The sequence below is a fragment of the Coccomyxa subellipsoidea genome (genome assembly GCF_000258705.1).
Source record: "Coccomyxa subellipsoidea C-169, whole genome shotgun sequence".
Classification (NCBI taxonomy): domain Eukaryota; kingdom Viridiplantae; phylum Chlorophyta; class Trebouxiophyceae; family Coccomyxaceae; genus Coccomyxa; species Coccomyxa subellipsoidea.
The window spans coordinates 2,262,042-2,289,780 of NW_005178038.1; the positions used below are offsets into that span (position 1 = coordinate 2,262,042).

General features: G+C 54.0%; 6 protein-coding genes across 6 annotated transcripts; 2 read left to right on the forward strand and 4 right to left on the reverse strand.

The window, feature by feature from the left end:
* Positions 1-138: 138 nt before the first annotated feature.
* Positions 139-834, reverse strand: COCSUDRAFT_32838 (hypothetical protein). Its single transcript, XM_005649315.1, has one exon. It carries the CDS (start codon positions 393-395, stop codon positions 228-230), a length of 168 nt encoding a protein of 55 aa, XP_005649372.1. The 5' UTR covers positions 396-834; the 3' UTR covers positions 139-227.
* An 843-nt stretch (positions 835-1,677) lies between these two features.
* COCSUDRAFT_14221 (D-tyrosyl-tRNA deacylase) lies at positions 1,678-3,057 on the reverse strand (the record flags this gene model as incomplete). The annotated part of the gene is made up of 6 exons (XM_005649316.1): positions 1,678-1,728; positions 1,934-2,044; positions 2,319-2,393; positions 2,585-2,614; positions 2,725-2,791; positions 2,924-3,057. The coding sequence occupies 6 exons, from the start codon at positions 3,055-3,057 to the stop codon at positions 1,678-1,680; spliced, it is 468 nt and encodes a 155-aa protein (XP_005649373.1).
* Positions 3,058-4,101: 1,044 nt separating this feature from the next.
* COCSUDRAFT_14483 (Mog1p/PsbP-like protein) lies at positions 4,102-6,664 on the forward strand (the record flags this gene model as incomplete). Its single annotated transcript, XM_005649317.1, has 6 exons — positions 4,102-4,378; positions 4,791-4,899; positions 5,340-5,395; positions 5,627-5,783; positions 6,059-6,151; positions 6,523-6,664. The coding sequence occupies 6 exons, from the start codon at positions 4,102-4,104 to the stop codon at positions 6,662-6,664; spliced, it is 834 nt and encodes a 277-aa protein (XP_005649374.1).
* A 392-nt stretch (positions 6,665-7,056) lies between these two features.
* COCSUDRAFT_53090 (hypothetical protein) lies at positions 7,057-9,901 on the reverse strand. The gene is made up of 6 exons (XM_005649318.1): positions 9,854-9,901; positions 9,430-9,529; positions 9,007-9,141; positions 8,597-8,723; positions 8,084-8,217; positions 7,057-7,736 (listed from the first exon to the last, which is right to left on the reverse strand). Exons 2-6 carry the CDS (start codon positions 9,508-9,510, stop codon positions 7,653-7,655), a joined length of 561 nt encoding a protein of 186 aa, XP_005649375.1. The 5' UTR covers positions 9,511-9,529; positions 9,854-9,901; the 3' UTR covers positions 7,057-7,652.
* An 893-nt stretch (positions 9,902-10,794) lies between these two features.
* COCSUDRAFT_46964 (hypothetical protein) lies at positions 10,795-22,295 on the reverse strand (the record flags this gene model as incomplete). Its single annotated transcript, XM_005649319.1, has 24 exons — positions 22,084-22,295; positions 21,724-21,876; positions 21,302-21,617; positions 20,935-21,138; positions 20,263-20,414; positions 19,796-20,015; positions 19,340-19,535; positions 18,875-19,029; positions 18,404-18,553; positions 17,926-18,134; positions 17,424-17,711; positions 17,013-17,178; positions 16,559-16,704; positions 16,027-16,191; positions 15,061-15,165; positions 14,540-14,698; positions 14,168-14,302; positions 13,640-13,777; positions 13,193-13,315; positions 12,811-12,939; positions 12,323-12,509; positions 11,878-11,984; positions 11,315-11,468; positions 10,795-11,087 (listed from the first exon to the last, which is right to left on the reverse strand). Exons 1-24 carry the CDS (start codon positions 22,180-22,182, stop codon positions 10,795-10,797), a joined length of 4,149 nt encoding a protein of 1,382 aa, XP_005649376.1. The 5' UTR covers positions 22,183-22,295.
* A 607-nt stretch (positions 22,296-22,902) lies between these two features.
* Positions 22,903-27,539, forward strand: COCSUDRAFT_83669 (hypothetical protein; the record flags this gene model as incomplete). The annotated part of the gene is made up of 11 exons (XM_005649463.1): positions 22,903-22,953; positions 23,362-23,432; positions 23,635-23,824; positions 24,060-24,254; positions 24,644-24,823; positions 25,062-25,114; positions 25,181-25,640; positions 26,045-26,390; positions 26,547-26,663; positions 26,906-26,931; positions 27,489-27,539. The coding sequence occupies 11 exons, from the start codon at positions 22,903-22,905 to the stop codon at positions 27,537-27,539; spliced, it is 1,740 nt and encodes a 579-aa protein (XP_005649520.1).
* Positions 27,540-27,739: the final 200 nt, after the last annotated feature.

Below are 27,739 nucleotides of genomic sequence, written 5' to 3' on the forward strand. Positions count from 1 at the left end.
GCGCAACTGCTGATCGTTTGCGTATTGAAAGGCGCCTTGCAAGAATCAAATGTGTATTCTCTTGCAGAAAGCCCAGAACGGACTTTTCTGCTGCATTCATTACACTAGGCGCATGTTAAGATTATGGGCTGCCTGCTTGTGTGGCACGGAAGTAAGATAGGGGTAGGTTGATTGTTTTGCTGAAAACATTTGGAATGACCTCTTTGGGGATATGCTCGCTTGGGGCTTCACCATTTGATGACCGATTTATTGATTGGTGGTAGGAAGCACCACCCGGACATAATGTGTCTAAGCCTTTTGCAGACACAAGAAACCCTCTGTGGGGTGCTTATATTTAAATTCGATTTCTTCTCTGGCCAGTGAGAGCAGGCAAGCTGTAGACAGGTCGCCATCATTGGTAGATTGCTTTTCTTTGATGATGTTCAATTCAACTGCAACAGGTGTTTGCTGAGTGCCTTACAGGCAACAAGCAGGGTGCTGAGGTGGGTGTGTGAGTACGTAGATTGACATGCTGCTCAGGAATGAACATCAGGAGCAGTACAGTGCAGTGGATTGCTGTAAAGCATCATTCACCCGTTGTGAAACAAATTAAATTGTGAAACTGTGCCAAAGCCTCTAGCAGCTGATTACATTTGTCTGCACTCGGTGGATGCGTGCGTGGGTCTTGGTGGAGAGAGTTGTGTGCATGCAATGAGTAGGACATGTCCTGTACAGTGGCCACTGGCCAGTCAAGCAATTCCTGCTACAAGTGTGAGGTTGGAAAAGGGCTGGCTGGTCAGACACAAGAAACAGTGTATACTTCAGGCACTGCTGCAACGTGTAAACAGCACTTGTTAAGATGTTACCACCAGATAAATTGGGAATGACCAATGGTGGGGAGCCACTCTCAGAAGTCTGTCAATGCATGAAGCTGATTTTAAAGCAGCGCCGGGGCTCAGGGCTTAAAAGCATTGACTTTTTTAGTTATCTGCGCATTATGATAGATTCGATATTTACATTGGTAAACACAGAGGGGAGGCGCGCCTTCGCCTTGCAAAAGCAGAATTGAAATATGCGCAGCGAGGTCCCCGTTTCGAATCCTGCGGAATTGCACATTTTTTGTTTCCTTTGTTTGCAAGCATAAAATAAATCACTGCTGGCACTCTTATACACTTCAAACAAGAGTTGATTTACAAGAATCCTTCTGCAGCTGTTGACTACATCTGAATATGGATATGCATCAAACTCGCATGCCCCATGAATGAACTCCCCTCTGTAGACACGCGCTGCCCGCCGCATGCATAGCAAATCACCTCTACTGTAGCTTTCTACCCATGTATATCCTTCCTATAAGAACGACGGAACGGCCAGAATTTGTCCAGGAAACAGAATGATCTTCATGTTCAAGATAGTGGCGTGCTGACTGAATCAGACTCGGAGACCAAAGGTTGAACTTCAAAGAACAGCAGAAAGGGCTTGCAGCTAGAAAAACACGATTAGGAGCTTTGCATTTCTCAATGTCTTGGCCCTCAGTACTTGTCACTAGGGGCACTCTAAGAGTACTATGCATGCCACCTAAGACAGGCCTCCTACAATGCTGCTACTGCTGCTGCTGCTGCTGCTGCTGCTGCTGCTGCTGCTGCTGCTGCATTTATTCATCGGATAATTCGTGCTCCCCGCTGACCAGCAACAGCTGAGTCAGCAGCGTCCAGTGGGGTATTGTGAGTCAAAGTTGAGAGTGACAGGGCCCTGCACCACACCCACATCTGATCAGACCTAGCCTGGCAGGACCCACAAATATCTACCACATCTCATCTCCAATATTGCGCAGCCGAATAATCAAGTTGCATCAAATGTAGTCTCTCAGGTTGAGGATGCGTGGCAATCTGCATCTTCCCCTGCCAGATCTGAGAAAAGTGCTGTCTGAGCAGTGCTGCAAGAACATGGGGCGCACATCATTGACGAGTGAGACATCCATCATAGCGCCAAAGACTCCATCCTTAACCCGGACTGCCTGGTACCCCCTTCTTACTCTCTCCAGGAACTCCGAGTAGAAGTCCTTGGCCTGGGAATTTACCACAACCCTTGAAGCAGAGCGAAGAAAAGCACAGACGTCATCCTGCTCAGTTGTGCAGCCGATGTCCTCAGCGCATGTACTTCTCATGTTGTCCGGTGTCTCATGTCAAACGTCCGGCCAACCAGGCGTCGAATCAGCGCTGACTTGGCTGGAAGTAAAGAAAATGACGGAATGAATCACCGATCATGCAGCAAATCGTGCAGATAGAGTCATTGTGAGTTTCAGTATGATCGGACAGTACTGTGTGGCAACAGTGAAGCACCTGATCAGGTGGCATGGCTAGGTGGTAGTCTGGCTTGTTCCCTTTTGCCATTGCGTACAGAGTGAACTGGCTCACCTGCAACAAGAGCACCCTTAACATTGCCGTCTCACTCTCTGCCATGCCACAAATCGACCCCCACAAATGTGCATGAGTCAACGAAGTCAAGCAATAGCCCGCAAGGGACTGGTATCTTACGTCGCATGGCAGCAAGATATCACCTCTGCATTCAAGAATTGGAGAAAAAGGTCAACTCAAGGGCTTCTCACCAGCAATAGCTCATATCCCTTCTGTGAGACCTGCAGCCAGAAACATCTGTGAGGTCTGATGAAGGTAACAATGGACAGTATTCTGGCTAGAGCTCTGGAAGATTAGCAATCCTAACAAGGCACAGACGGAGAGCTCTCACATTCTGGTCCCAGGACTTGCTGCCATCCGAGCTGGGCCATATTCTGAAATTAAGCAATTTTCGGCACCTGTGAGCACCCATTATATCAGCATGCACCATTGTACGGGCGCTCTATAGCCTTGCCCCCAACTCATACAAGTGAGCACAAGGTGTCGCCAATCCAGTATTTTGATGGCGACTGGCAGCAATGGAGACGCACAAGAACTCTTGATCTGCTGCTGTATCAGTGTCTCTTATGCCGATGAGGCACAGCAGGCCGGGTCCGATGCTTGAAACTAGTCTGCCATCTACTTCAACACTGGCGCTGCGCACTCGCTGTATCACTGCTCTCATTGCAAAAACAAGACAGCTTTCTGTGTGAACTAGTTTGTGTTTGTGTACAAAGCCCGACCTTCTCTTTATTTGATGGAGGGACACCTTGCTTTGAAGGGCTAGTGCAGGCATCTGCCAGCCAACGACACCTCGCACTGATTGCTAGTGATCACATTGTCACATTCTATAGTAGTGTCTTCTAAGATCAAGTTACCTGCTGAATTTTTCTGGTGGAGTTTGATGGACAAGGCAATGCCTGATGATGATGGATGTTCAGCACTGGCCATATGGCCATGCATGGCAGCTGCCCGGACCTGGGCAGCTAGCCATTCGATCTCAATATACATTGCCTCGGGCATACACTCAAGCAGAGATTGAAGTTCAGGTTACTTCAGCAGAGCATATACTTCAGCAAAGGAAATCCAGTTCTCACTTCTATCAGGCGTTGCAGCTATGTATTCCGTTCACCAAACGGATGGGGCCCTCCTAAGAAGTTGCCCAGCTGCTCAAGGATACAGGCATTTCAGGCAATACTGCTCCTTCAAAGCACCTTGCAGGAGTAGCTGCAGACGTCAAATTAGTGCAGAGCAGAAGCAGTACGAAGGTATGCTCGCTTGTTTTGCAACCCTCGCATGCTAGATACTTCTGCATTCTTATCCAATGTCACCAGAAAACTGGTGGTGACGCAGAAAAGCATCAGTTGTCATAACAATGAAGAGCTCAGATCTCCCTATCACGAGATCAACCGCCCACAGCTATAGCCCTTGCTGCAGGCAAGGAGGGGACCAGCACAAGCGGCAGGAGCGAGGCCCCTCAGGCGAAGCCAGATTTGGGGGATCCAGCGCAGACCGTGGTGTGGGGCGGACGCCTGCCTTCTCGGCGCAGAGCCATCACCGGCGGACTCACCGGCCTGGCCATCGGTGCGCACTGTCTTGAACCTCCATCACTGCTGCCTGGTGAAACGATTGGGTGTCTCAGCATGCTTGCATGCGCACCAGAGAGCTCTGGAGGAGGCAAGTGCTGCAGGAGCAACCCTGCCCCTTGCGCAGCAGTGATTGCCTCACCATGCAAAGTGCCTGCTGTGAAGAGTTAATCTCATGCAGTCTTGCTTCAGCTGACAAAGTCTGCCATTTGGGCTCTGCATGCACTTCATGCCATGCCTGGACGCAATTCATCGAGTACCTCACCTCAAATGTGTGCGCAGTGCTGGTGAGTAATTTCGGGGGGTCCACAAGCGCGCTGCTGTCGGTGGATGGCGGGCGGCTGGCGGGGCGGCTTAAATTGGACGCGCTGTACCCCGTGGCAGGCCACAAGCGCTGCCTCGACACCCAGAACGGCTACGGTGCGCGCAAGTTGTCCAAGCATTGCTTCCATCGGGGCATGCACAGTTTGTCTTTTCAGTGTAGTCAGGTAGCTAATGATGTGCAGAAACCACCCCTGCTTCCGTGCCAGCAGTTCGCATGCGATTGTAACAGCTGCAGGCCTGCTCAAAAGGCAATGTCTCACTTCCATCAGGATATCTGAACACATTGTCTTGTTAACTGCTTCCGTGCCACCAATTTGCATGCGAGAATAGCAACAGCAGGCGTGCTGAGCAGAAGACGATGACTCACAATGCCAAGAGGGCTTGGCTGAAAGCTATCCCAATGCATGCGGATCAGACCAGAAAGCTCATGCTCCAGGACCAATTTGAGTGCTTTAAGGTGCCTGAAGTCCAGTCCAGGGACTTCTAAATTTTTGTGCGCTGATTTCAGAGTTTCTGTACCCGAGCCGGTGGCTATCAGACCAGCGGCTGTACCGCCGTTATGCAGAGCGAGTGGAGCGGCAGGCCAGCCTGGACCCCCCGCCAGCCGCCAGGTCAGCGTATCCCCCCCCCCCCCGCAAAACTTTCTTTTCCATTCCACTCTTTGTATTTTGTGGTCCCAGGCTGGCGGGGGGCGGTGTAATTTCTGAGCACCGTGCCCACGGTCGAATAGATCTCTGCTTGGATCTGGCGAGTCCAACAAGGGGTAGGATTGTAGCAGCCTCTATCTGCAGCTTGTCTGCAGGACGTACCTTGCTTTTTGGCAGTATAAGCGTGGAATAATAATGTTAATAATAACATCATGTGATTGGCTGCCTTTGCTCACGAGAAACACATCGAGGCGGCCGAGTCTTATCAAACATATCTTGCAGGATACTTCATTGAACATGCCGCCAGGACGTTCATGCAGTGCAACAGAAGGTGCCCTGTTGATGACGAGCAAATGAGATGTTGATCTCTTCAGATGTCTAACAGGTTGTTGTGCGGGTCCCTGCAGGAGGAATAGTAGGTCTGTAGCAGAGCCCACAGCGGCGTACGGACCTCCCGGTAGCACAGGTGATATTAATTCCTTCCCTTTCACTCTAAAGGGCCATGTGCGTTTAATGTCCCTCCTGTTGTTTCAGGTCTTGCCGTATCCGCACCCGCTCTTCTCAAATTCACACTGCTTTGCTCACGCAGACAGCCTCATACTCCTGCTCACTGCCTGGCTAGATCAGCTGTCTTGAGGGTGAGCCCAGGGGCGGATCAAGCACCAGCGGCCTGAGGCGTTCCTGGGGCTGTGTGCAGGCGAGGAGAATTTGAGTGTAGTCGTGGCCCCCATAGCTGGGGGTTTCAAAATAGAAAATCTGGGGGGACCCCGGCAGGCGGCCGAGCGCTTTTTGTCGACCACTGTCGCTCCGGAGGGCTCCGGCCGAACCGCTGACCTCATCGATGCGTACGAGCGGTGCGCCGTGACTAAACATTACTAAGGATAAGGAGACAAGCATATGTCTCAGGCCAGTTGTTCAGCTGTGAGCAGAGTGCAACAGAGCTGCAGATGGCACAAGTCCAAGCTGGTGCTAGAATAGACACTCTTGCAATCTGCATGGGCACATGGCATTGGAATAAGCCTGCTCTGTTGGCAGCACAGAGCAGGAGCCTTTGTTGTATTCTGCACATTTCTTGTGTCCTTGTGGACTTCTTTACAAATCATCAGCTGATGGTGACAAGCCTTTGCAGGAGGGATGAGAGCGGAGAGCTGTACTACACTTTAGAGTACACTGTGCAGTCGCCCAACTTCTTCCGGCACAATTTATCGGTATACGCAGCCAGGTGGGCTTGTACCTACTCTCAGTTTTACCCTCAAAAGACCTGCACCAACAATCTTCTATCCAGACTGCTGGTGGCCATAGACTTTGTGTGCATCGGCTAGACACAGCTGTTGAGTACGTTCAAAGGTGAAGGTTGAGAGCAGCATGCAATAGGTGACCTTCCGAGGCCTTGCTCTGACAAGCATAAGACCGTCAGCACTTCTGCACAGCCAAACCTGCCGCTGATGATGAGGATTTAAAAAACGGGGTTCTTTGTATATCAAGCTTTACCTGCAGCTTACCTGCAGGCGCGCCTTGCCTCTTGGCAGGAACAGCGAGTCATCATCAACCTTGCTGCTCGAATCTTTGACATGCAGGGCGTGTGTTGTGCAGGAACGGACTCTTATACACGCTGAATGGGCAGTGTCAGAACAGCCGGTGGCCCCAGCTGCAGGCAGACATGAGGGTGGCTGCTGAGTCCTTCAGGGTGTCGGCTCCCAAGTCAAGCATCCCCGGCTGGGGATCACAGCCATAGCATCTTCCCCGGAATGTGCATATTTTGCAAAAAGGCACCTTTGTGAGCAAAACTGCAGAGCGTTTGTGGGGGTTTTGTTGCGGCTCTGTGTGTGTAAGGAGAACAGATGTGGCACCACAGAGAGAGGCTTTCCCAGGGGACACAGAGCTGTTGCTGAGGGCAGTCACACCAGTGGCTCATGATGAAAGTAAGAATTTCCAATTTAAAATTGAAAAGGATCGTGATAGGCCAGCGCAAGTGCATATGGTGTGCATGTGTCATGCTTGGTTTCAAGGGAATATTTTGTCCAAAGTGGGACAGACCATTGTATTTTTTCCCCAGAACTATGTCAATGACGTGTCTTAGATCATCTCCTGCAATGGGTCACTTTGAAATTAAAATTTAAGACGGCTGGACCAAAAATTATTACACGAATTGCATGGATGTCTTGCTTCAAAGAAGAGACACACAAAGAAGCACGCATTGCTCCCTTTGCAACACCTCTGCAGCACTAATGCATGCTGCTGAGTCAACCTGGAAAGCAATCTGCTCAGGAAACGGCATTTGAGGGCATGCAACGGCAATGCAAGACTCGTCAAAACTGACAATCTACACGACAACGTCACTTTGATCAAATGGATGGACCCAAGATTCTGCGCAGCAATGGCATACGCATTGCATGCATGCAAAGCGACGAACTCGGGCATGAATGGCCCAATTAGAGAAGAGACAAAGCTTGAGCTAAGGGACAATGGCCGCGTCACACAGCCACAGAATTGGGAGCAGTAAAGCCTAGCATGCAGTATGCAGCAGGCTGTTCAAATGTTATTGTAGCATGCTGCAGCAAGGCCTGCAAGCCTGCTCAATCTACGCAGTGACGTTTAAAACACAGCGCACAGAATGCACAATTCACTATCTGCCGACCTCAGGAGAGTGCGGCACCTTCTGCGTCTTGCAGCAGGCATTATTCTTGGGTAGCTTCCTCATATATTGCACTGGCAAAGTAAGCTTAGTGCAGCATGCGGCGGGAGGAGGTGGGAGCGGTGGCAATGCCGCAGCCGCACAGGTAGCTGGCTGCCGGGGTAGAGAAGCGCTGCAAACACAAATAAAAAAACAGTCAGCTATCCCCCCATCTGGTCAAGAAGCTTCCTCCAAATGCGTTTTGGTCCCTTCTGGGCAAACGGATTGTTGTCTGATGCTTCACAAGCCATATGTCAGGAAAAAGCACAGAGTTGCTCAGAGCAGGATGTTAAGGCCTCTGTCTAAGAAACCAAGGGGTGCATGGGAAGCGGTGTACTCTACAGGTTACTGCACAGGTGGCTCTGAACAGCAGAGCACAACAGCAGATGCTGTCTTGATTGCATGAGCAGAAGCACGACAATAAACCATGCAGCAGAGGAGACATCAGACAAGGGCAGGAGTCATGACAGAAGCACCCACCTCGACGAGGGAGGTCTTCTGGTTGGCGGGGGCGGCGTTGGCCTTGTTGGCCAGGTCCCAGGGGTAGGTGGCAAGTCCGTAGTCACCGTTGGCAGTCGTGGCAGCACCCACCATGTACACCGCGTTCACAAAGCCTGCACACATCAGTCACCGGCTGTGAGCCTCTGGCGGTGGTTTGTGTGCTTGCAATAGAATGCGATCAATATTATCTGCAAGCCAAAGAGGTGATGGCTGTCTTGAAATGACGGGTGCAGGTTCTTATCAGACACTCAGGTGTGCAGCAAGCAGCCTGCACACAACCCCTTGGCAGTGCCAGTTTGGCAGTGTGATGACACTAAACTGCAGCGGAGCCTAGCACGCAGTGTGACAGTGTCCATTGAGGTGGGGAGGTGGTGGGCTAAGTTCAGCTCAGTGCTCGGGAACAATATTCCATGAGTGACATGGTTAGCTGGTGAGCTGCTGTCCTGGGTCAGTGGAGTTACTGCTATGTAGCAGAGGAGAAGGGTGACTCACCGGCGACCTGGGGGGTGGCGGGGCTGGTGGTGAGGGTGGAGAAGGGGACCTTGAGGTAGGTGGGCTCGATGTGGGTCACGATCATGGCCGTGTCCTTGGCGGTGGGCTTGTACTCCATGCAGAAGAGCTGCAGCAGGGCAGGCGACACGTCAAGATTCCGGACGTCTCAGTTGAGGGCGTTAAGAACACAAGCCGACCTCTCAAAATGGGTGCTGAGTCAGTATGGGTCATGAAGGGAGTGATCGACAACCTGCTCAACAGCTCTGAAGAAGGATGCGAAGGGAATGCGGCTGCCCATCCAGGTCAGTGTGAAGAACCCTGGCAACCTTTTGAAGTTGCTGGAACACAAGAGCATATTCCAAGCTAGCCACAAGTGTCAATTGCAAGACTAAAGGAAGCACGGAACTCACGTAGTTGGAGATGGTTGCGCCGGCGACTTGGGTGACGGCGGCGATGCCGCCCGCAGCGAATTGGACAGCGGCGCCGTCGAGGATCGCCTTGCATGTAGCCGCTGCAGGGGTGGCGGGGATGTCAGCTGCAGTGATCTGTGGATGCACAGCGACACAGATCAGACGGGGCCACTAAAAGTTCGAGGGTTTCGACCGTGAACGGACAAGACGTAAATCGACGACAATCGAGGAATGTGCAAGTAAAAACCGCATTGGATGATGAAATGGGCAGGAAGAGCTTCACTTTGATCCTTGCAGGCTAACAACAAGGACTCTAAGGCATATTCCGGTGGGTGACCTTTCGAGATCCGCGACTTCACTTGAACATTGAAGCAGCAAATTGTAGCTTACATAGAACACCGACTGACACATGTGGATACATACCATCTTGCCGGTCGGCGCTGCGCCCACGCACGCGCACAAGAGGCTGGCAGCCAGAATGACGTAGATGCTGGAGGAGGCCATCCTTGAGAGTCTGGGTTCCCTGCGCAGGAGGAAGACACACGATTAATCTTTGGAATATTTGCGTTATTACGGTACATAACGGAAGACAAAGGATCAGATAATAATCGAGTAACCCGATCCCGGGCATGCTGCGTTCGGAAACAGTGGCGAGGCCAGGACACCCTCAAATTCGAAAACCAAAGCGCAACGGCACTACACAGAATATGAAAGACTCCGATCACTCGATTTCACGTTTCCACGGCACGGAGACGTTTGCTAGGTTTCTCGTGTCAAGAGCGGGATGCGCTTGATCGTCAGAAAAGCCTCGGGAACCACCAACGCATCGTGATGTGGAAGTCCTTACCTTGATGGATTTAAATTGGACGTTGATAGGTTGCCGGAGGTAGTTAGATGCCTGCGATTCTGATGGATATCTGCTCGCGCAAGAGATTAGGCTCAAATTATTTCCCTGGAAGTTTGGGGCTGACGCGGTTGAGGTCATCAATGTAATATCACCTCATCTCTAGATCTTGGTGCCCCTCCTGAAAGAGCCAACTTGGGTTGAACACACAAACAAAGCTGCAGGCTTAGGGACGGTCAGGAGCTACCACTATAACAGCGATCAGCTTATGCTTATTTTAGGGTTTAAAGGCACCAGCCCAGAGCATGCAAGTTTTGAGTGACACGCGCATGCGTATATATATCATGACATCATGTGACTCGTATGGTATAAGAACACCCAAAACGGCTTTCAAAATTATATCGTCACCACAAGTACCGTACTTGCAGTCGAGTAATCACTGATTGCCACGATGGCACCATCGCCATTCTGTACAGGGAAACAAGCCTCATAAATTGTTGCGTTTAAGAATCAAGAAAATATTCCATTGACATTGCATGCAGTCTTTGCTTCCAATCATCATAGTCTCTCAGAGGCTAAAAGCCACTGGCATATGCATCATCAGGGGAACCCCACGTGACAACATTACATCCGCCTGATCACATCGGATCACATTGGACGTCTGTGAATGTGAATTGCAGGAGACATCAATCATTTCGAAGCTGCCTACATAGTATGCCTGCCAGCCCCCAGCATTGAAATGGCGAGACATCAATGGATCTTGGGCACTGTCACTGCCTCCCCACACAGCACTGTGCAGTGGACCATCACTTGCTCTGGCTGCATGGACACAATTTGCCTGCACCATACTTCCTCTTGCTTAAATCCCTCCCTTCCTATCACAGTATGGCATCCAGGGAATCTCCATCGTGACACGTCCACAATCAATTACGCAATTTCTCCCCTCAGCAGATCTGCTTGGGGGTGTTGACCGAGTACAGCGGGTTGCTGAACACATGCAGCGGCGCCGTCTCATCGGCCGCCGCCTCCGCCGCGCAGCCAGCCGCCGCTGCATCGGCAGCGGCCGGCTGACGCGCGTCGGCTAACGCAGAGAGCGCAGCGCAGATCGCGCGGAGGCGGCCGTAGCCGGCCGGCGCGGAATTGACGGCCACGCGCACGGCCGCCTCGGTGAGCCGGGCCGGGCCCGGGAAGTGCACTCGCGCGTCGCAGGCCACCTCCCCGTCAAACATTTCCGGCCCTGCATGCACACAGCAAGTGATTCAATGTCAAAATTACAGCCTCACCAAGTTGTGTCCTTTCACCCACCTCTCTGAGTTGGCTTGTTGGTAGAAATACTGTGCTGCAGTTGAATGCCTCTACAGCCTCACATCTCCAAGCATTGCAGGTTTTTACCGTCGGGACTGGCGCACCGCACGTCAAAGCTATACCGCTAGTGGATAAGTCAGCTGGCAAATTGCAGCGCACCGAGGCGCAGCGTGGCAGAGAACTTGGTCTCGGCGGCAAGGTTGAGGAAGGCAAGGTACAGCGCGCCGTCGGGGCCGGCCGTGACGGACGCCAGTCGCGGAAAGTCCAGCCGCAGAGCAACCGCCTCTTCTGCCGCATCCGATATGCGTGCCGCCTGCGACAGCGGAGCTTCATCAAGCATGGCATAGCCAAATTACAAACATTCTCTGAACTCATGACATGGTTCTCAATATCTTGGACCAGCAGGTGTAGCTAGGACCGTTCTTGCCTGGGTGTGGAATCGTGCATTATGCCCTTCCACCAGGAGGAGCGAAATGTACTTTTCTGGTACCCGTCGAAATTAGTACCCCTCGCGAAGATAAAGAAGGTAATAGCGCAGGTTTAGACACGCCAGAAAATAAATGGAGAGAAATGCCGGGCCGCGCCTGCGTGCGGAGCTGCAGCAGGGCAGCGGAGATCTTGGGGCTGCTGAAATCGCTCATGCTGAAGCTGGCCAGTGCGCCGGGGGATGCTGAGGTTTTTGACGCGCCAGGCAACGCCGCGCAAGACAGCGCCTGCGCCACCTGGCGCTGAATGTGCGGCACCGCCGGCGCCTCCTCTGCACATGTGAAAGGAGCGAAGGTCAGGGTGGTTTTTAGCAGGCTGCAAGGGGAGTTGGAGGGGCACACATCTGCAACCAGTGTAATTCACAGGAACATCCGAGGCCAGCTTGACCTGCTATATATAGGACACCTGGCACGAAAAGTAGGGCGTAGAGTCATGACGGGTATCCATATCTACCATGCCTTCAGGCCATGAATTTGCGATGTCAGCGACCTACGCATGCCCCGATACAGTAGCACAGACTTAATCATCTGCGCATTCCCATGTAGACTGCCATAGTCCCGTAGCTCAACAGAACAGCAGTAATGTTAACACATACTGCCAGAAACAACCAAGGCTTTTGCTTTACTATGAGCGTGTGCTGCTTGGGAACGCTGCATGCTGTCTGGGTTTAGGTATTCGCACCTGTGCTGACAAGTTCAAGATGGGCACAACATTTGTTGGTCCCGGACGCCGGCAGCTGCAGCCGCAGCCGGAACAGCGGCCCGATGCGCAGGCACAGCTCGCGGATGCATGGGATGTCCTCTGATCCGCTGTGCACAGCCTCCAGCTGCCAGCCGACACAGCCGCTCAGAATGTCCATCTCCTCGACCTGCGCCAGCAGACCAGATCGGAACATTACACATAATCTGCATCACTAGAAGAAGGAATCAGGCCCTCAGACTGATGTCCTGGAGGTTGACAGACACTGCCAGTGTGTTTTTGGGCATTAAGAGCCGTGAATGTAAGGCCAATGGGAGCCCTTGTCCTTCTGACAAAATTGATAAGAAAGCCCCTTTCCAGGGCAAAAGAGAGCATCTTTTTGCCTCGTCTCATGCAGCCCATCTCTGCTTCTTCTGACAACGGACTGAATGTGGTAAACAACAGAAGGTTGGCAATCAGGAGAGACTCACCTTGGACAGAAAGGCCTCGGCGGAGGCTTCGCTGAGGTTGTCGGCGCTCTGCCCGGCCTGGGCAGCTGCGTCGGCCGCCCGGGCAGCTTCCAGCGCCGCCCTCTGCTCTCGCAGCGCTCGCAGCTCGGCCTGCCACACCCACACGACTGATATGCACAAGACTCATGATTGCCAATCCAGGATACGGTGTAAGGTGCTCGAGAGTCTCCTGCCCCGCTGGTCGCAGAAAGGGTTGTGTGCTTCACATGGTGCATGTTTGCTGCTGCAGACATCGACCCTGGGGCGGGCTTTGCGCACAATGGCTATCCTCAACAAGGTCGTGGAGGTGCAGTCTGCGCAAGAGACTTCCAAACTAGCAGCAAGACGCAGATTGGAAGGTTACCTGCAGCGAGGAGAGGCGCTGCTCTGAGGCGGCCTTTCTGGCGGCTCGTCCCTGGTTGTCCAGCTGCAGCGCCTGCAGGCTGCCCATCAAAGCGCTCAGCCGCTGCCGCCGCTCTGCCTCCGCCTGTCGGCAGGGGACAGAAAAACAATTAGCGGTCCATCAAGGCCTGACTTTTGGTGCACAACGCTTTCTTAACGCGACGGGGAAGGCGAAAGTGGGTGCGCGCATGGGTCCCCAGGATTTCATGATCTAAGAGGTCTGTACAGCAAACCCCGTTCTTCTGCCTGCGGGCCAATGCATGCGAGCCCAAAAGCCCCACACAGTCATGAGCAAAATCTACAAGCGCAGAGCGGCGCACGTGACGGCGCTGCATTCCTTCCTTTGTTCAGTAGTACAATCATAGAGTTTCCAGGCAGTGGATGGCGGAAAGCATAGCTCTGTGCGCACCCTGTGTGCTGCAGTGTGGGTTTGGGCTGCGGCCAGTGCCTCTGCAGCAGCGGTGGCTGCCGCTTGCTTGAGCTGGCGCGCCTGCTGCAGGGCACTGGCGAGGAATGCCAGGTCCTCCTTCAGCCTTGCTTGATGGTCCTGCACCATGACAAGCACGAAAGGCCAATTCGATTTCTGTCAAGCAAGCAGGCGAATCATGAACGGAACGTGCTGAGGGTGGTAACAGATCAGATGCCCACCGAAGGCTCCTGTCCAAAAGTGGTTTGTTGACAGCAGTGCATGAGAGGACAAGCTTGAGCCTATTGCTAGCCTTTGCGCGAACAGGAAAACTGCTTCTGAGCTGTTTATTGCAGGAGCAGCACTTATGCTTGTCACCATGTGCCCAATTTCTAGCTGGTACCATATTTAAAAGTCCAGCCACACAGAAGCGCACAAAATAAGCAACAATGAGCACCACCAGGTTCAGTCCAGCTGCAGATCCTTCCTTGCTGGAAGGAACCCACAAAGAATGGAGAGGAACGGGCAAACCTGCAGGGCGACGCGCTTCTGTTCCTCAACGCTGTGGCGCCAGTCCTTCCAGGCGACCGTCGTGCGCTGGCGGCACACGCGCTTCAGCACCGCCACTCCCGCCTTTATTCCCTCAACCTCCGCCGCGTCGCTCGTCTGCAATGACCCAATACTTGGCGTGAGTTCATGCATTCAAAAGGCTGCCCAGACTTTTCCTGTCAAGCCTGCAGTACCTGCGTGCTCTCTTGCACTGGAGCAAGACGATCAGCCGGCATGCCTGTGTATGGGACTATGACACCTCCAGTGATGTCAATGATGTTGAAGCAGGGGGACACTAAATGTTGTAATTGATACAACCCCTGATTAAAGCAGTCAAAGGGGCTTTAGACCCACCTGCAGGGTCTGGAAGAGGCGCGGGTTGTGCTTGCCGATGAGGGCCTCCTTGTCGGCGATGGTTTCCTTGGCGGAGGCGATGGTCTCACGCAGCGTGCGGATGCTCTCCTCCATCTCCCCCACGGCCGGCGCCGTCAGGAACAGCAGCTTGTACGCATCCTGCACACACACCAGCGCCTTTGAAGACTTCACGCTGATTTTGTGTTGAAGATACTTCCTGAGAACCCCAGATCAGTACGCCAGCATGCCTGGTCTCCTTAACAGGGCAAGAGAGGAGTCAAACGCTGCTCTCTGATGGTACTCTAAAGGCGGGCAAAGTGCAGCGGTTGCCCAGCAGACAATTGACAAGCATCCTTCATGTTGAGAGAATTGCAACGTTATAACAGCTACAGCTGCTGTGAGACACAGTAGATCTCCACGATATACATCATGTACACCACTAATTTTCAGATGAGCAGAATACTGAAAGCCTGCCCATAGCGAGGGAAATCCATCAGGCAAAACTGGTTGGTAGATTGCACCTGCAGGTTGGCCGGGGGCGGGTCGGAGGCGAGGTCGGCAAAGTTGATGGAGGTGCCTCGGCGCATGTGGTCCAGGAACTGCAAGTCCACCTCCTTCAGGAAATCCTGGGACACCAAACCAATATCTCGGTCAACATCCAACCACATAATTTTAGGATGCATCATTTTGCAGCCATGCAGGATTGATCCTGATCATTAGGTCAGCACCCAGTATGTCATCCAGACGATTGAAGATTTTCTCTCATGTGCCCAGTGCTCAGATGTCAAAGAATTTATTTCACAAGTTCAGGACTTTTGCTTTCAAGATCACATGTTCAGTTCATTTCAGCCATAGTGATGCAGTCATCCTGTAGGAAAACTGCATACCTATGCTGGGAGAAAGAAAAAATGGGAGAGGCAAAAACAGGGGAGCATGCCTGGAACGTGAGCTGCGCTGCGGCTGGCGCCGCAGACTGGGGGGTGCGCCCCCCGAGTGCCAGCATGCGGCCCCCCATCGGCCGGGACCCCCCGCTGGCCACGCTGCCGTGGGGCGTGCGGCGGCTTGACATTGGCGACTGCTGCATGCCAACCTGGACACATCGTTCCTTCTCTTTCCATCTTCAATGTCAGTCTATCTTAAGCACCCACGCATAGGAACAGGAAATGCATCAGATGCCAAGCACTCATTGACAGCAGGTGTGACTTGGCATTCAAACTCCAGATTGAGCGGTGGTGTTGCAAGCAAGCCAAACTGAGGGCCTGGCCAATGTGCTTGATGACCTTCTGTCAAAACGCTCTGATCTGAGGACAGCTATTGAGACAGGTCACTCAATACACTGTTCCAGGGTGAATGTTAATCAATATTATATAATTCCGCAGCCGCACCTCAAAAACCTATTATGAAACCACCCCAAACACAATTACTTTCTGCAGGTTTCAGAATGAGCACTACAGTAAGCAGACGGGAAATGGTGGGACTTTGGGCACCTGCTGCATGGGAGACATGGTGTGGTCCTGCAGCTGGGGGCTGGGCGGCAGCTGCCGGGGAGAGGGCGCCCTGCTGTGCACGCTACCGATTGGGGTGCGAGCCAGCTTGGGCCCTCCAGGAATCCTGTCCAGCTCCCTCGTGTCCACCTCAGGCATCGGGTACGACTGCACCAATTGGCGCTCGCGGATCAGCGGTCTGGATTACCAATTTGGCTCCTAAAGATATCACACAGCTAATAAAATCAGGGATTGTTGGGCATTACACGCAAGGAAAGCTCCTTGCTGGCTGAGTCGAACCCATGAGCAGCATCCCAAGGTTTATTGTTGGGTGCAATGAATTGGCAATTTGTGAGAGAATAAAAAGATCGACTGCTGCTGTGGAAAATGTCAATGCTGCTCCTGTTCGGTCAATGCTGAGGGTGGAGGTGTTTGCTTCTGGGTTGTCCCAGTATTCCGTAGGCGTTTTCCATCTGGTGAACCATGCCTTCTTCAAGGCATTGCTCTTCCTAGTGAGAAGGGCGCGATGACTCACCACCTGGGACGCGGCAGGCACCGGGGAGGGCGAGGGAGATGGCGAGGGCAGCGCACGCATTGGAGTGGGGCGCACGCTGATTTTCATCGCGGACCCCTGGCGGCCGTGGAAGGACGGCGGCGGCGTGCGCGCCAGCAGCGGCCCACCTGCGATGCAATCACATGCATCATGAACAATGGATACAAAGTAGGTGAATTTGCTCCTCAATGGCTTGTGCTGTGTGCGACTGCATCTGCCCATCTGCTGCTGACAGAACCCAAGTGCACATAGCAGTAAGCTAGTCGGCGAACTTCTCTTCAGGACGCAGGTGTTGGACCCTGTCACCCAGGGTGTTTCTGACGTTGTGTGCCACTAAATGGCCAAGTTACAGCCCAGGCAGAGGCACAGAAGGATCCCTATCCTGAGAGTTGACTTGAAATTCCCGAGGGGTATGGAGCAGGCACGCGTGGCTCACCGGGCAAGAGGCTGCGCAGGGGGGTCTCGCCACCGACGAGCGCGGGGCCCCACTGGGAGGGCAGCTCCGAGGGGACCTCCAGGTCATCCAGTGACTGGTCTGCCAGCAGGTCGGGGCTGTTCCCTCCCTGAGTTGCCTCCCTGCCTGCCTCTGCTTGCATGTCCACCTGTCGCACCACATATTCACTCTCAAGGGCCTGTATCCACAGCTTTGAAGCTCCTTTCTAGTTACTTATTGGCAACAGTGGGAAAGCCACACACACGTTAACTGCTGACTGCAGCTGTAGGAGACCTCCCTGATGCAGACAGGTTTGAACTGTCCAAATGCATGATTTTGCAAGAAAGAAAGATCAAGGCTGAATCCTGACTTCACACTAGCAACCATTTATTTCGCCACGCAACAAACGCGCACCTGCGGCTGTGCGGCAGGGGTGCGCGGGGGAGGTGTCATCTCCAGCTCAGCGCCCGCGTCACCGCTGATGTCATTGTCATCGGCGGCGGCTGGCGCCCACTCGGCGACGGCCGAGGTGGCCGTCAGGTCCGCCAGCATGGCGGCGGCGGCAGGTGCTGGCACATGCGCGGCGGCTGCCGGCAGATGCGAGCGCGTGGCCAGCAGCTGCGTGGTGGATGCGTGCAGCATGCCCAGCGTGTGCGGCCCGCTGCTGTCCTGGCGTCCGAATTCGCTCGTTTCCATCGGCTTCTGCACCACACATCCCACAATCTCTTGGTCACCGGAAAATAGCAAAGCACATGCTGGCATGCTATGGCATGTGCGGGGGGAGTGCACCTAGCCCCAAGCGCACATGAACTGGTTCTTCTCCTCTGCCTTACAAACAACATATAGGTGCAACTTGACACTGCTCACCGACATCATGCAAGAATAGACACACTGTTTTAAGAGCCATCGTGCCGACCTGGGAAACTGTAGTTGGGGCAGAGAAGCGCCATGGACCAGAAGAATGCATGTTGTGCGTAACAATGAGTGGAGCGGAGGGCAGGGGGCGCGCCTGTGGCCCCTGCAGCAGGGTGAGGCGGCGGCGCAGCTCGCCGAGAGGGCCGTCATCCGCGCCATCGGCCGGCGGAGTAATGTCCTCCAGCAGCAGCCCGGTAGTCATGTCCTTGCCTGTTTCAGCAGCATTTCGTAAAAGGACAGCGAATACTGTTTTAATGGCTCTTTCTGGCATGAACATGCATACAGGGGGCCACAAGATGCTGCAGGATTGCAAGAGGTTAAGGTGGAAAGAATTGCTGTCGCATTCTTCGCTGGTAAGGTCCCACTCCCGACAAGGAGCATGATTAGACATGAGCAGTGTGTACATACCAGCATCCTAAACATCACATAGGCAATATAAGTGCTTGATTACTTTGAAGCACATGCGCTGCTCAAAGCACCTGTGCCCTTGGCGCCCGAGCTGTCGTTGAGCGGGGAGTTGGGGGGCGCGGCCGCCAGGGGGGCGCTCTCATCGTCCATGTCATCGATTAGTAAGCGCCCGGTCAGGTCTGCAATACTGGAGCGGCGCCTGCGCACCGTGCTGCCAAAGCCTGCGAAATTCAAGATTCATACTTAAATCAAATGCTGGCCTGTCCGCTGCATACATTACTTGATTGCAGCAAACACACTGCAGCCAGCCATCTTGAGAGAGGCACCTCATCATACTGATGAGAGTACATTGGAGTGTGCATGCTTAGGACAGACACCAATGCCTGGTCGCAAAGCATGGATGCCCATGACATTTGACTCCTGACCAAGATCTTGGCATGCATGGGTGCATGCATGCCTGTGCAGTGCACAAGCACCTTCCTGCAGCAATGCTTTCAGAGTAAATCATCAAAAGTCACATGCTGATGTGCCTGTGGGCTGACCTGCATGTGCCCCAAACCCTTCACCGGACTCCTCTTGCGGGGCCTCAGCCGGCTCGACAGGGGACGGCGCTTGCATCGGGCTTGCCGGCGCATCCTCGAAGACCGGCAGCGCATACCCGGGAGCTTCCATTGCCTCCTCCTCTTGGCCATATCCGCTGCAGAACTCATGCACAGTTTTATCTATTGTCCGCACATCGTGGACACCTTGCATACGTTATCATTATGATAATTCACTGCGCGCTCTTCCTGCCAGAGGTAAGTGACGTCTGCAAACTAGCTGCAGGTTAAGGCTGCCACATATCCAGCCCCTTAATGGACTTGCCAATCCGAGCAAGCAACCATGGGCACGGTGCTCAATTACTTTTTCGCCCCCGGCCAGCTGGGGCCTTGCAGACATGCAGAGCTGAAAGTGTGAGGCAAAAGACATGAAATTTCTGCACATTTGATGAAAGTCGAGTTTTGCACCTGGCGTTTGTTGCATCTTCCAGGGGCCGTGTGTCGACAGCGTGCTCTGTCTCCTGCACTGCATGGCTCTGCAGCTGAACAAAGAGCGAGTCATCGGTCGTGTCATTGGCGGGGAGCTGCCTGTTTGTGACCTCCCCAGTCGTGTCATTGCCGCCAAAGACGTGACGATAGGTCAAGTCTCCCATAACTGCCAGACCTGCATCGATACCCAGGCATGGCATGTTAATGCCAGCTTCACTGAAACAACCAAGGCCTCTGAAACAGCATCTGCTTGACATCACTGACAATATTATGGTCTGTGATGGAAGGTTGTCTTTCGGCAGAGTTTACACTCCTCATGTGTGTCGCTCACCTCATGACAAGTGTACTTGGTCATACAGCACCCCAAAGGATTTGACACGTTCCACCAGATTGTACCACTTGCATCTGGGGACTGTCAGAAAAGTAGCTGCTCACCATTCCTTTCCAGGTCCAGGTCAGTGGTGTCCTCGTCCCCCGGCACAAAGCCCCACTTGTTGACCTGTTGCCCGCCGGGCACGGCTGCGCCGCCCGGCCGGGCAGCCGCGCCACCAAAGCCGGCCCCGGGGCTGTCGAGCGCGCCGGCAGCTACTGGCCCAAGCAGACCGGTGTCATTAGCGGCAACGCCCCATGCCGGATGCACGCCGCCCTCCAAAACCTGAAATACAGCATTGATCTTGTTCAGATGCAATGTGGGGATGGCAAAAAGCTTCAGCAATGCACATTGCACACCTGCGTATCAGAACAGAAGCCACTGCGGGCAAGCAAGCAATTAGCCACCCCTATTTTGACATTTTGCCCCACTCTGTGGAATGCCGGTGTTAAGGGTCTGGTGGATAACATTATCAAGCTAGCTAGAATAAAGGCATTGGTAGAGTTGCAGAAACTCCAGCAGGAATACTGACCTTGGTGTATCCCAGGGATGAGAACGCCCCCGTGCTGTGCACGGTCGTGCCGCCGTCCTCGGCTCCCGCCGCACCGCTGACGCTGTTGAGCGACATGTCTTCCGTCTCGTCCGCGCGCGGCGCAAAGGAGGATGACATGCGGTCCCGCTCGCCTGGACAGTCACAGGCAATGAGTCACCCTGGAGATGTATAGTGCCAAAGGACCCCTGTTTGTCTCGTTAAAAGTCTCCTGAACCAGCCATGATGACCCTTGCAGCACAGCAAGCATTCAAGTTGACACGACCATGTGGAATATCACTGCACAGCGTCACCACCGCATGCGATGAATATTACAGCCCAATTAGTATCCTACACTGCTCAAAAGTCTGAGTGCCCCAGCCAGGCCTGCCGTTGCACCCTGGAATCTCCTATTAGATGCCTTCATATTTAGCAGGTCAAGCTGGCCCCTCAGGATCCAATGAGATACACAATCTCTAGCCAGGGTTGGTGAGCACATTCTGCTTTGTTTTGGCTTCAGTGAAAGCAGCTTCAGCATGAAGCAGCTCCGCGATCTGCAACTGGAGCTATTCACTCTGAATATAATCTTCATGGCCCCATTGCGCACGTCTGGGCTGATGGCCATCACGGTGCAAAAGAGTGAAAAATCTTCCTTCAGGCAGATGTGGTCTTCACCTTGGCCAAGCGTGGACTGCAGACCAGTGGTGGAGGCTCCTCTAATGTAGGAGCTGGAGCGCAGGTCGGCCTCAGTCTCCTCTGTGAGGGGCGTCAGTGCAGGGGCGTGCCCCATGCCCCTGTGCAGCCTGCTCAGGTACTCGTCCTCTGCTGCATCAGCTTCCACCAGCTCCGCAAGCCCAGGCACGCCCTCAGTTATGCCACCTGGCATGCCACATGCACCCATGCATTCAGACATGTTCAAAGCCCTCCTCAACAACAATGCTCTCCCGCAAGAAGAATGACCGTCATTTGTTCCAATTTGCCCCATGTGGGCGTCCTGGCGGAAGCCTTCGCACTGATCCTCAGGCAAATGTGTAAAGCCCACGAAGGGAATTCACAGAGATGGTTTCTGGCATGCCTTTGGTTCTGTCCACGGATTCTCCGGTCAGGTTGTGGCTGAGGTCGTCGTTCTGCGCGTAGTCATACTCCTGGCTGATGTCTGTGAGCTCCATGGAGACAGCTGAGGGGCTGGCAAAGCTATCCAGCGGGCTCAGAGCCTGCAATTCCTGGTTCCAGCTGTCCAGCCCGTAGACAGGCATCGAAGTGTTCCCCATGCCATCTGTCAGGTCCTGCTCTGGGAAGGGCTGGTGATCAGGCTCTGGCACGTGAGCCTTCTCTGGTGTAGCCTGCCTCTCATCGTCCTGAGCATCGGCATGCTTCTTTTTGGCATTGCTTCTTGGCACATTGTTCTGGAATACCTTATGAATTCGACACGCGGTGATGTATCCCAGGGGGCACAGTGCAGACCTTTGTGTACAGGTGCATGGTCTTGAGCTGGTCATCCGGTGCGAAGCTGACACGCCTGTTGGCCAGCCTGCTCCCCTTCTTCTGTCTCTTTGTTGATGTGTGTTTAGACACCGGCGCCAGATCTCCCAGCACGGCCCTCTCACGCTTCAGAATCTGTTGGTGCCAGCACATTCTTTACTTAGGTGAGAGGATCTACACAACCTGGACGCTGCAAAGCAGGATACAAAAATAAACTAACACAGTAGTATGGAGCAAATGAACGTGCCCAATGGCACCAGGTTTTAATAAATCCCCAATGAAGCTGGCGGGAATTCCACGCATGGACGTCCCCCTGAAAATTTGTCTGCTGCTCGCACTCACCGAGCCCGGAGCTTTGCCAGCTGCGTCTATTTTCGTTGGCGTCTGGCCGAGGTTCTCCTTCTCAAAGGCGAAGGGGGACGCGTGGATGCCCTCAGCCATTGTTACTTTTTTATGGAACGGCTAGCGCTCCGTATGTACCGGGTTAATACGTCGCCTACTATCTTCTCAACATCAATTCTTCGTGATTGTGATCTTTTTCTCTCACGAAGCGCCCCATGCAACGCAGATTTGCTGGGGCTGTCTGCCAACGGTTTGCACCTGTCCAGTTGTTATCAATTCCATCGACCCCAGCAGGGCTTATCAACACAATAGTCACCCTTTCGAAACCTATCCATCCAGTCAGAACTGGGAAGCTGCTTCGTACAAGTAAGCAACATCAGAACAAGCTACGAACTCAGTCAGATGGGTTTAGATGTCAAGAGGGATGCGTGACCTCACGCTTGGATCGCATGTTCGTTCTTATCAGGAGTTTTTATGATAACGCTGACTCGACATTGATTATGGCCAGTTCGCACTGCTAGGCAGACATTCACTGCATGCATTCCAACAAGGTTGTATCTAGCGACTACACGGTGGTGCCATAAAGTTGTGGCAGCAGAGCATGAGCATTCTTGCTGGTAGTGTCTAGACATCGAGCAAGGAAGTATCGTGGTCCTTGTAGATCGCTGGCTTCGCTAGTACGCGAGCACTTTGTGTCGACAGATAGCTGCAGAGTCTGATTATATCGAAGAGGCCCAGTGGTGCCGCAATGCACTGTAATCAGATCTGGATGTGCAGCCACGAAGCGTGAGACGCACCTTCCAAGGCCAACCTGTTGATATGCTTTCGGCAAAGAGCACCAGTGCTCCTGCCACGGCTCCTCCTGCGGAGGTAAGTCCTTAAGATAGCTATGCATGGTTGTTGCTGCGTCTGTGTTAGTGTTGCTAATGCTTATAAAAGGCCTGGTAGGTAGATTGCAAGTGATCCATCAACACTTTCAATACCGCGCATTCCGAGATCGAGCACTGCCCTCCCAATGCTGCAGGGGTCGGTGCTTGGAGCCCTGCGAAGCCCTCAGGAGCCTGCGGTCACCTTGCAGACTGCACCTCTTCTAGAGATCCCTGCTGTAAGACCCCATTTCTCACGTTGCTTTCCGTCGAGGCGATGTCCACGAGTGAGGAAGGGAATTTCAACAGTCAGATTGAGCAGGATTCTATACATCTCACAGCACAAGCATGATGGCTTTCCTTGCAAATGCATATTTCGACTCTGAATGGGTCCTCTTGGAATACCTTGCAGGCACTGTTTGACGCGGAGGATGAGGGAGAGCCACCCATGCATGACGAACACCCCGTGGCGACAATCATCAGGTAAATTATGTGTTCATCATGGTAGCATTTCCATAGAGCATGCAACTTGAGGTCGGTCAACCCAGACCTCCTTGAGGACACTGAGACAGAGTCACGCAGAAAACATCTATGCCAAACACCTCTTTGCATGGTGCACAGTTGCATGCATTATACAGTACTTCATACCTTCCGTTCCTGAAACTTAATCATGATGATTTTGAAGGGGGCCATTCACAGAGGTGGCAGAGCAGCAGTTGGCGGCCACAGTGGACCAGCTGCTGCTGGCATATGGAGTCTCTGATGCAGCCGTGTGGGGCCCCATACTGTCCCACCTCGCAGAGGAGGCTGTCGCCAAGCTGTCGCCAGGCCTGGCAGTTGCGCATGGCAATTTGGACCCCCGCTTTTATATCAAGGTGTGCAGCGCTGGAACGCTTGCATGCCATTGCTCTGGCAAGACTTTGAACTGGGCTTGTCTCCTTCTAAAGACTTTAGAACTTTGCCATCTCACCCTTGATTCGCCTTCTTACGCGGTTGCTATCCCTGCATTGAAACAATTTCCTTCAGCACAGAAGTGCTTGTTTGAGCAATGCATGCATCCTACAAAATGCGGTCAATTAGCAACCTGCTTGGCATAATTTACCTGCACAGGTGAAGAAGGTGGCGGGGGTGGGAACGCCTGGGGACAGCAGCATTGTGAACGGCGTGGTGTGTCGCAAGAACATTGCCCACAAGCGCATGCGGCGGCGCATCGAGAACGCCAAAATCCTCCTCATCGGCGGCAGTGTGGAGTTCAATCGCACCCAGTCGCGGCTCGCCTCCCTCGAGTCCGTCACCAAGCAGCAGGTGAGCGCCAATGACTCCCTGCAATTGCGCCGGTGTGGGTTTCGTGATTGTTGTGCTCCATGCACAGCATGCAGGCTCAGACACCATCAGTTAAGGCAGCCAGCAAGGCTTGTCACGGCGACACCTGTGCTGTGAGGTTCAATGTAGGCCAGCACTGACAGCTATGCAGCCCTGACAAGCCTCCTTGGCGTGCACTCATGCTGATATCTGTGCATGTCTGATGGTTTGAGCGTCATGTGTACATTACGGATACAGCTCCCTGATGGAATCCGTACCCCGAGTGCGCTCATTCAAGTCATGTCCCAGTTGGCAAGTCAGTGTCCTGACTTGCAATGCAAGAATCAAATTAATGGTTGCTGACATGTTCTGCTGGGGCGTTGCCTGTGCAGGAGGAGGAGAACCTGCAGGATCAGGTGGACAAGCTGGTGGCGCTGCAGCCGGACATTGTGCTGGTGGAGCGCAGCGTGGCGCGCACTGCGCAGGACCAGCTACTCGACCGGGGCATCTCCCTCGCCCTCAACCTGAAGCGCTCCGTCCTCGACTTCCTCTCCCGCTGCACCGGCGCAGAGGTGCTTGCCTCGATCAGAGCTGGGGAGCAAAGATTCTTGGGGCAAGAATCTTTGCGCAGAGTGCTGCACAACTTGCATGTTGCTCTTTACTCATTGCGCCAGCTAATCTGTTGAGCACATTGCCAGAGGTGATGTGAGCACTACAAAGGGCTGACACAAGGCACAGAGGAGATTGCTGCAAGGTGTCAAGATAAGCACGCATGCCAAATTGTTAAAGTAATTATAATTGTGACGGCAGGTGGCGGCGTCTGTGGATAGCGCATCTGCAAAGAACGTGGCGACGTGCGAGGAGTTCTCAGTAGAGGACACATACCCAGCTCCGCCGCGCACCCTCAACGGCGCCACGTCCTCCAACAGCATCGCCTCAGGCGCATCCGGCCAGGCGCTGGAGGCCAGCGCGAAGCTGCCGAGCGTGCCGGAAGGCTCCGGGGCCGGCGCCAAGGCGGAAGCTGCCGCGCAGCCGGATGCGGCCAAATCTGGCGCGGCGGCTGGCCTGGCCGTGCCGCCGGCGGTGCCGCGGGGCCCGTCGCTGGATCGCACATCGGTAAGCTACAAGGGGGATGCGAGGAGCGGCGCGTCGGCGTTTGGGGCGTTGGACCGGGTGAGCGGGAGCTATCCGGGGACATCTTTGGGGCGGGTGTCGGGGAGGGAGCTGGGCACGCCCCAGAACAGCCTGAAGCTGTCCGAGTCGGGCAAGGGGATGATGGCGGCGCGCACGCTCATGTTCTTCAAGGGCTGTCCTAACGCGCTCGGCTGCACCGTGCTGCTCAAGGGCGCCCCGCGCGAGGCCCTGGCCGCCGTCAAGAAGGTCATGCAGGTGTGCAGTTTGCCCCCGTCAGATTTGCTCAGCACAGGACATCCGATCCTGTCTACAGTGTATCGCCTTGAGTAACTCAGGGTGCGTGAGTGGGCTTGAATGCAGCGCTGTCCGGTCCTTCTCCATTGTGTCGGCATTGCGACAACCTGTGCAATGCTGCAATAGTGGGATTGACCAGACGGCGCTGAGCTACAGGGTGCCAAGCTGTGAGCTGCATGTTTGTCGCTCGCTGGAAATCATGTTGTCTGCCATCAGCACATTTTCTTCGAGCTCTCATGGACACTTGGATATGCATGATTATGAGCGCCATCTGCTTGTGCTTGTGCTGGGGCAGTAAAAACAGGGACGTGGAGCTCACTTACACAACACTAAGCGCTGAAATTTATATTCGTGTGCTGTCGCAGTTTGCAGTGTACGCCGCATACCGCAACCGCCTGGAGACGGCCTTCCTGGCAGATCAGCTCGCATCCGCCATTTCCACCGCCGACGAGTCACACAGCTCCTCCAAGCTGGGGACGCCTGAAAAGGCGCCCAAAGGCAGCCGGCCGGCTTCCTCGACCGCCACTCCCCAGCAGAGCGCGCCATCCTCCCCCACCAAGGCGGCCCTCGCAAACGGCGTGGCTCCCAATCAATCATCCGTGTCGGTGTCACACCCCCACGGGGGTGTATCCATCGGCACGCCGGTGCAGCCGCCGGCCGAAGGGGCACGCAGTGAATGCGCCTCAGAGGCCGAGCAGCAGAACAACTCTGGTGAGTCCGCGCTGCACTGCAATTTTGCCTTCGTGCTGCTTTTACTTGGAGAGATGCTCCCTCTGGTGCTGTTGGTTCTCTGGTCGTTCTAGATCTGGTGGTGAGCTGTTCTAAATGAAGTTTTTGAGTTCTTGACGTTTGTGGGTGTGCATGCAGGCAGCGCATCGCTGATGTCATCGCTAATGGCCAGCTCAGCGCCCAGCCGCACGCCGACAGCAGAGCCGCTCTTCTCGCGGGCAGTCTCCTCTGCGATGCAGCCAATGAACAGCGGCGGTGCACCATCCCTGCAGCAGTCATCCGCACAGATGATTATGCCCCACCCGCCCTTCCGGGAACAGGACAGTGAAGAGCAGAGCAGGGCAGATGCACTGGACAGACTCGACTCTGTTTGGGACCTTCAAGGTAGTGTCATGCGCCTTCCTGGATAATCTGTACCCCCCTATGTCTCTTTGTCTGGAAGCCTTATTACCCACGAGCGACTTTCAATGAGGGCCTCCCATGTTATTGGCTGGCAGACATGAGTGTGGCCAGCAGTTTCCAGGTTGAGCAATCTTGTGGTGCTGAAACCCACTTCGCTACCCTTTGTATTCTCAAGATGAAGGAACGCCGTTTGCTGTCAGTGGAAGGCAGCTGACGCCAGAATGGCAATTTGTCTGCGCAGGGACGAATGCTGAGGAATTGGAGGAGCATGCGCGGCGTGTGGTGCAACGCTCGGCCATACGGACTGCTGCGGACCGAGGCGCGGGGCCGCTCGTGTCCCTCTCCCCGCATGTTACCGTGGGCGCATGCGGCGACCAGTTGGGCTCCATGCTTGAGAACGGGCACGCCATGTCAGACGATGCAGAGCCTGATCAGGATGATCCCTCCAATGACCGGCATGACAGGTACTGCTGCGCTTGCTGCAAATCCCATATATATTTTTTTCTACGCATCTATCAGCTTCCTGTGAGCATAGATTCCAACACCGCAATATATTGGGAACCTTTTTGGAGGGTTATTGGGTGTGTGCGCAGGAATGGTCTCCCAGCTAGTGCTACAGCGCAGATTGGGCAGAATTCTGTCCCGGGCTCAGCCCGCAGCCACTTGTCCTCCGTGCAGGAGGACTCTCTGCGTGAGAATGACGCCGCCAGCAGCCAAGGTGTGGGCTGAGTGCAAGACAGTCACCTCCGTAAACTTCCAGCTGTCCCCGCTCGAGACCTGACCGGCCCCATCAATACTTCGTCTGTCGAGTGTCATGATATGATGGGCTGCGCTGGCAAGATTGGGCAGTACTGTGTCGCGTTGTCGCGGCAGCTCCATCACTTAACTTCACTTCTTCAAGAGGGGTATATATGATGGGGGCGGTCGCT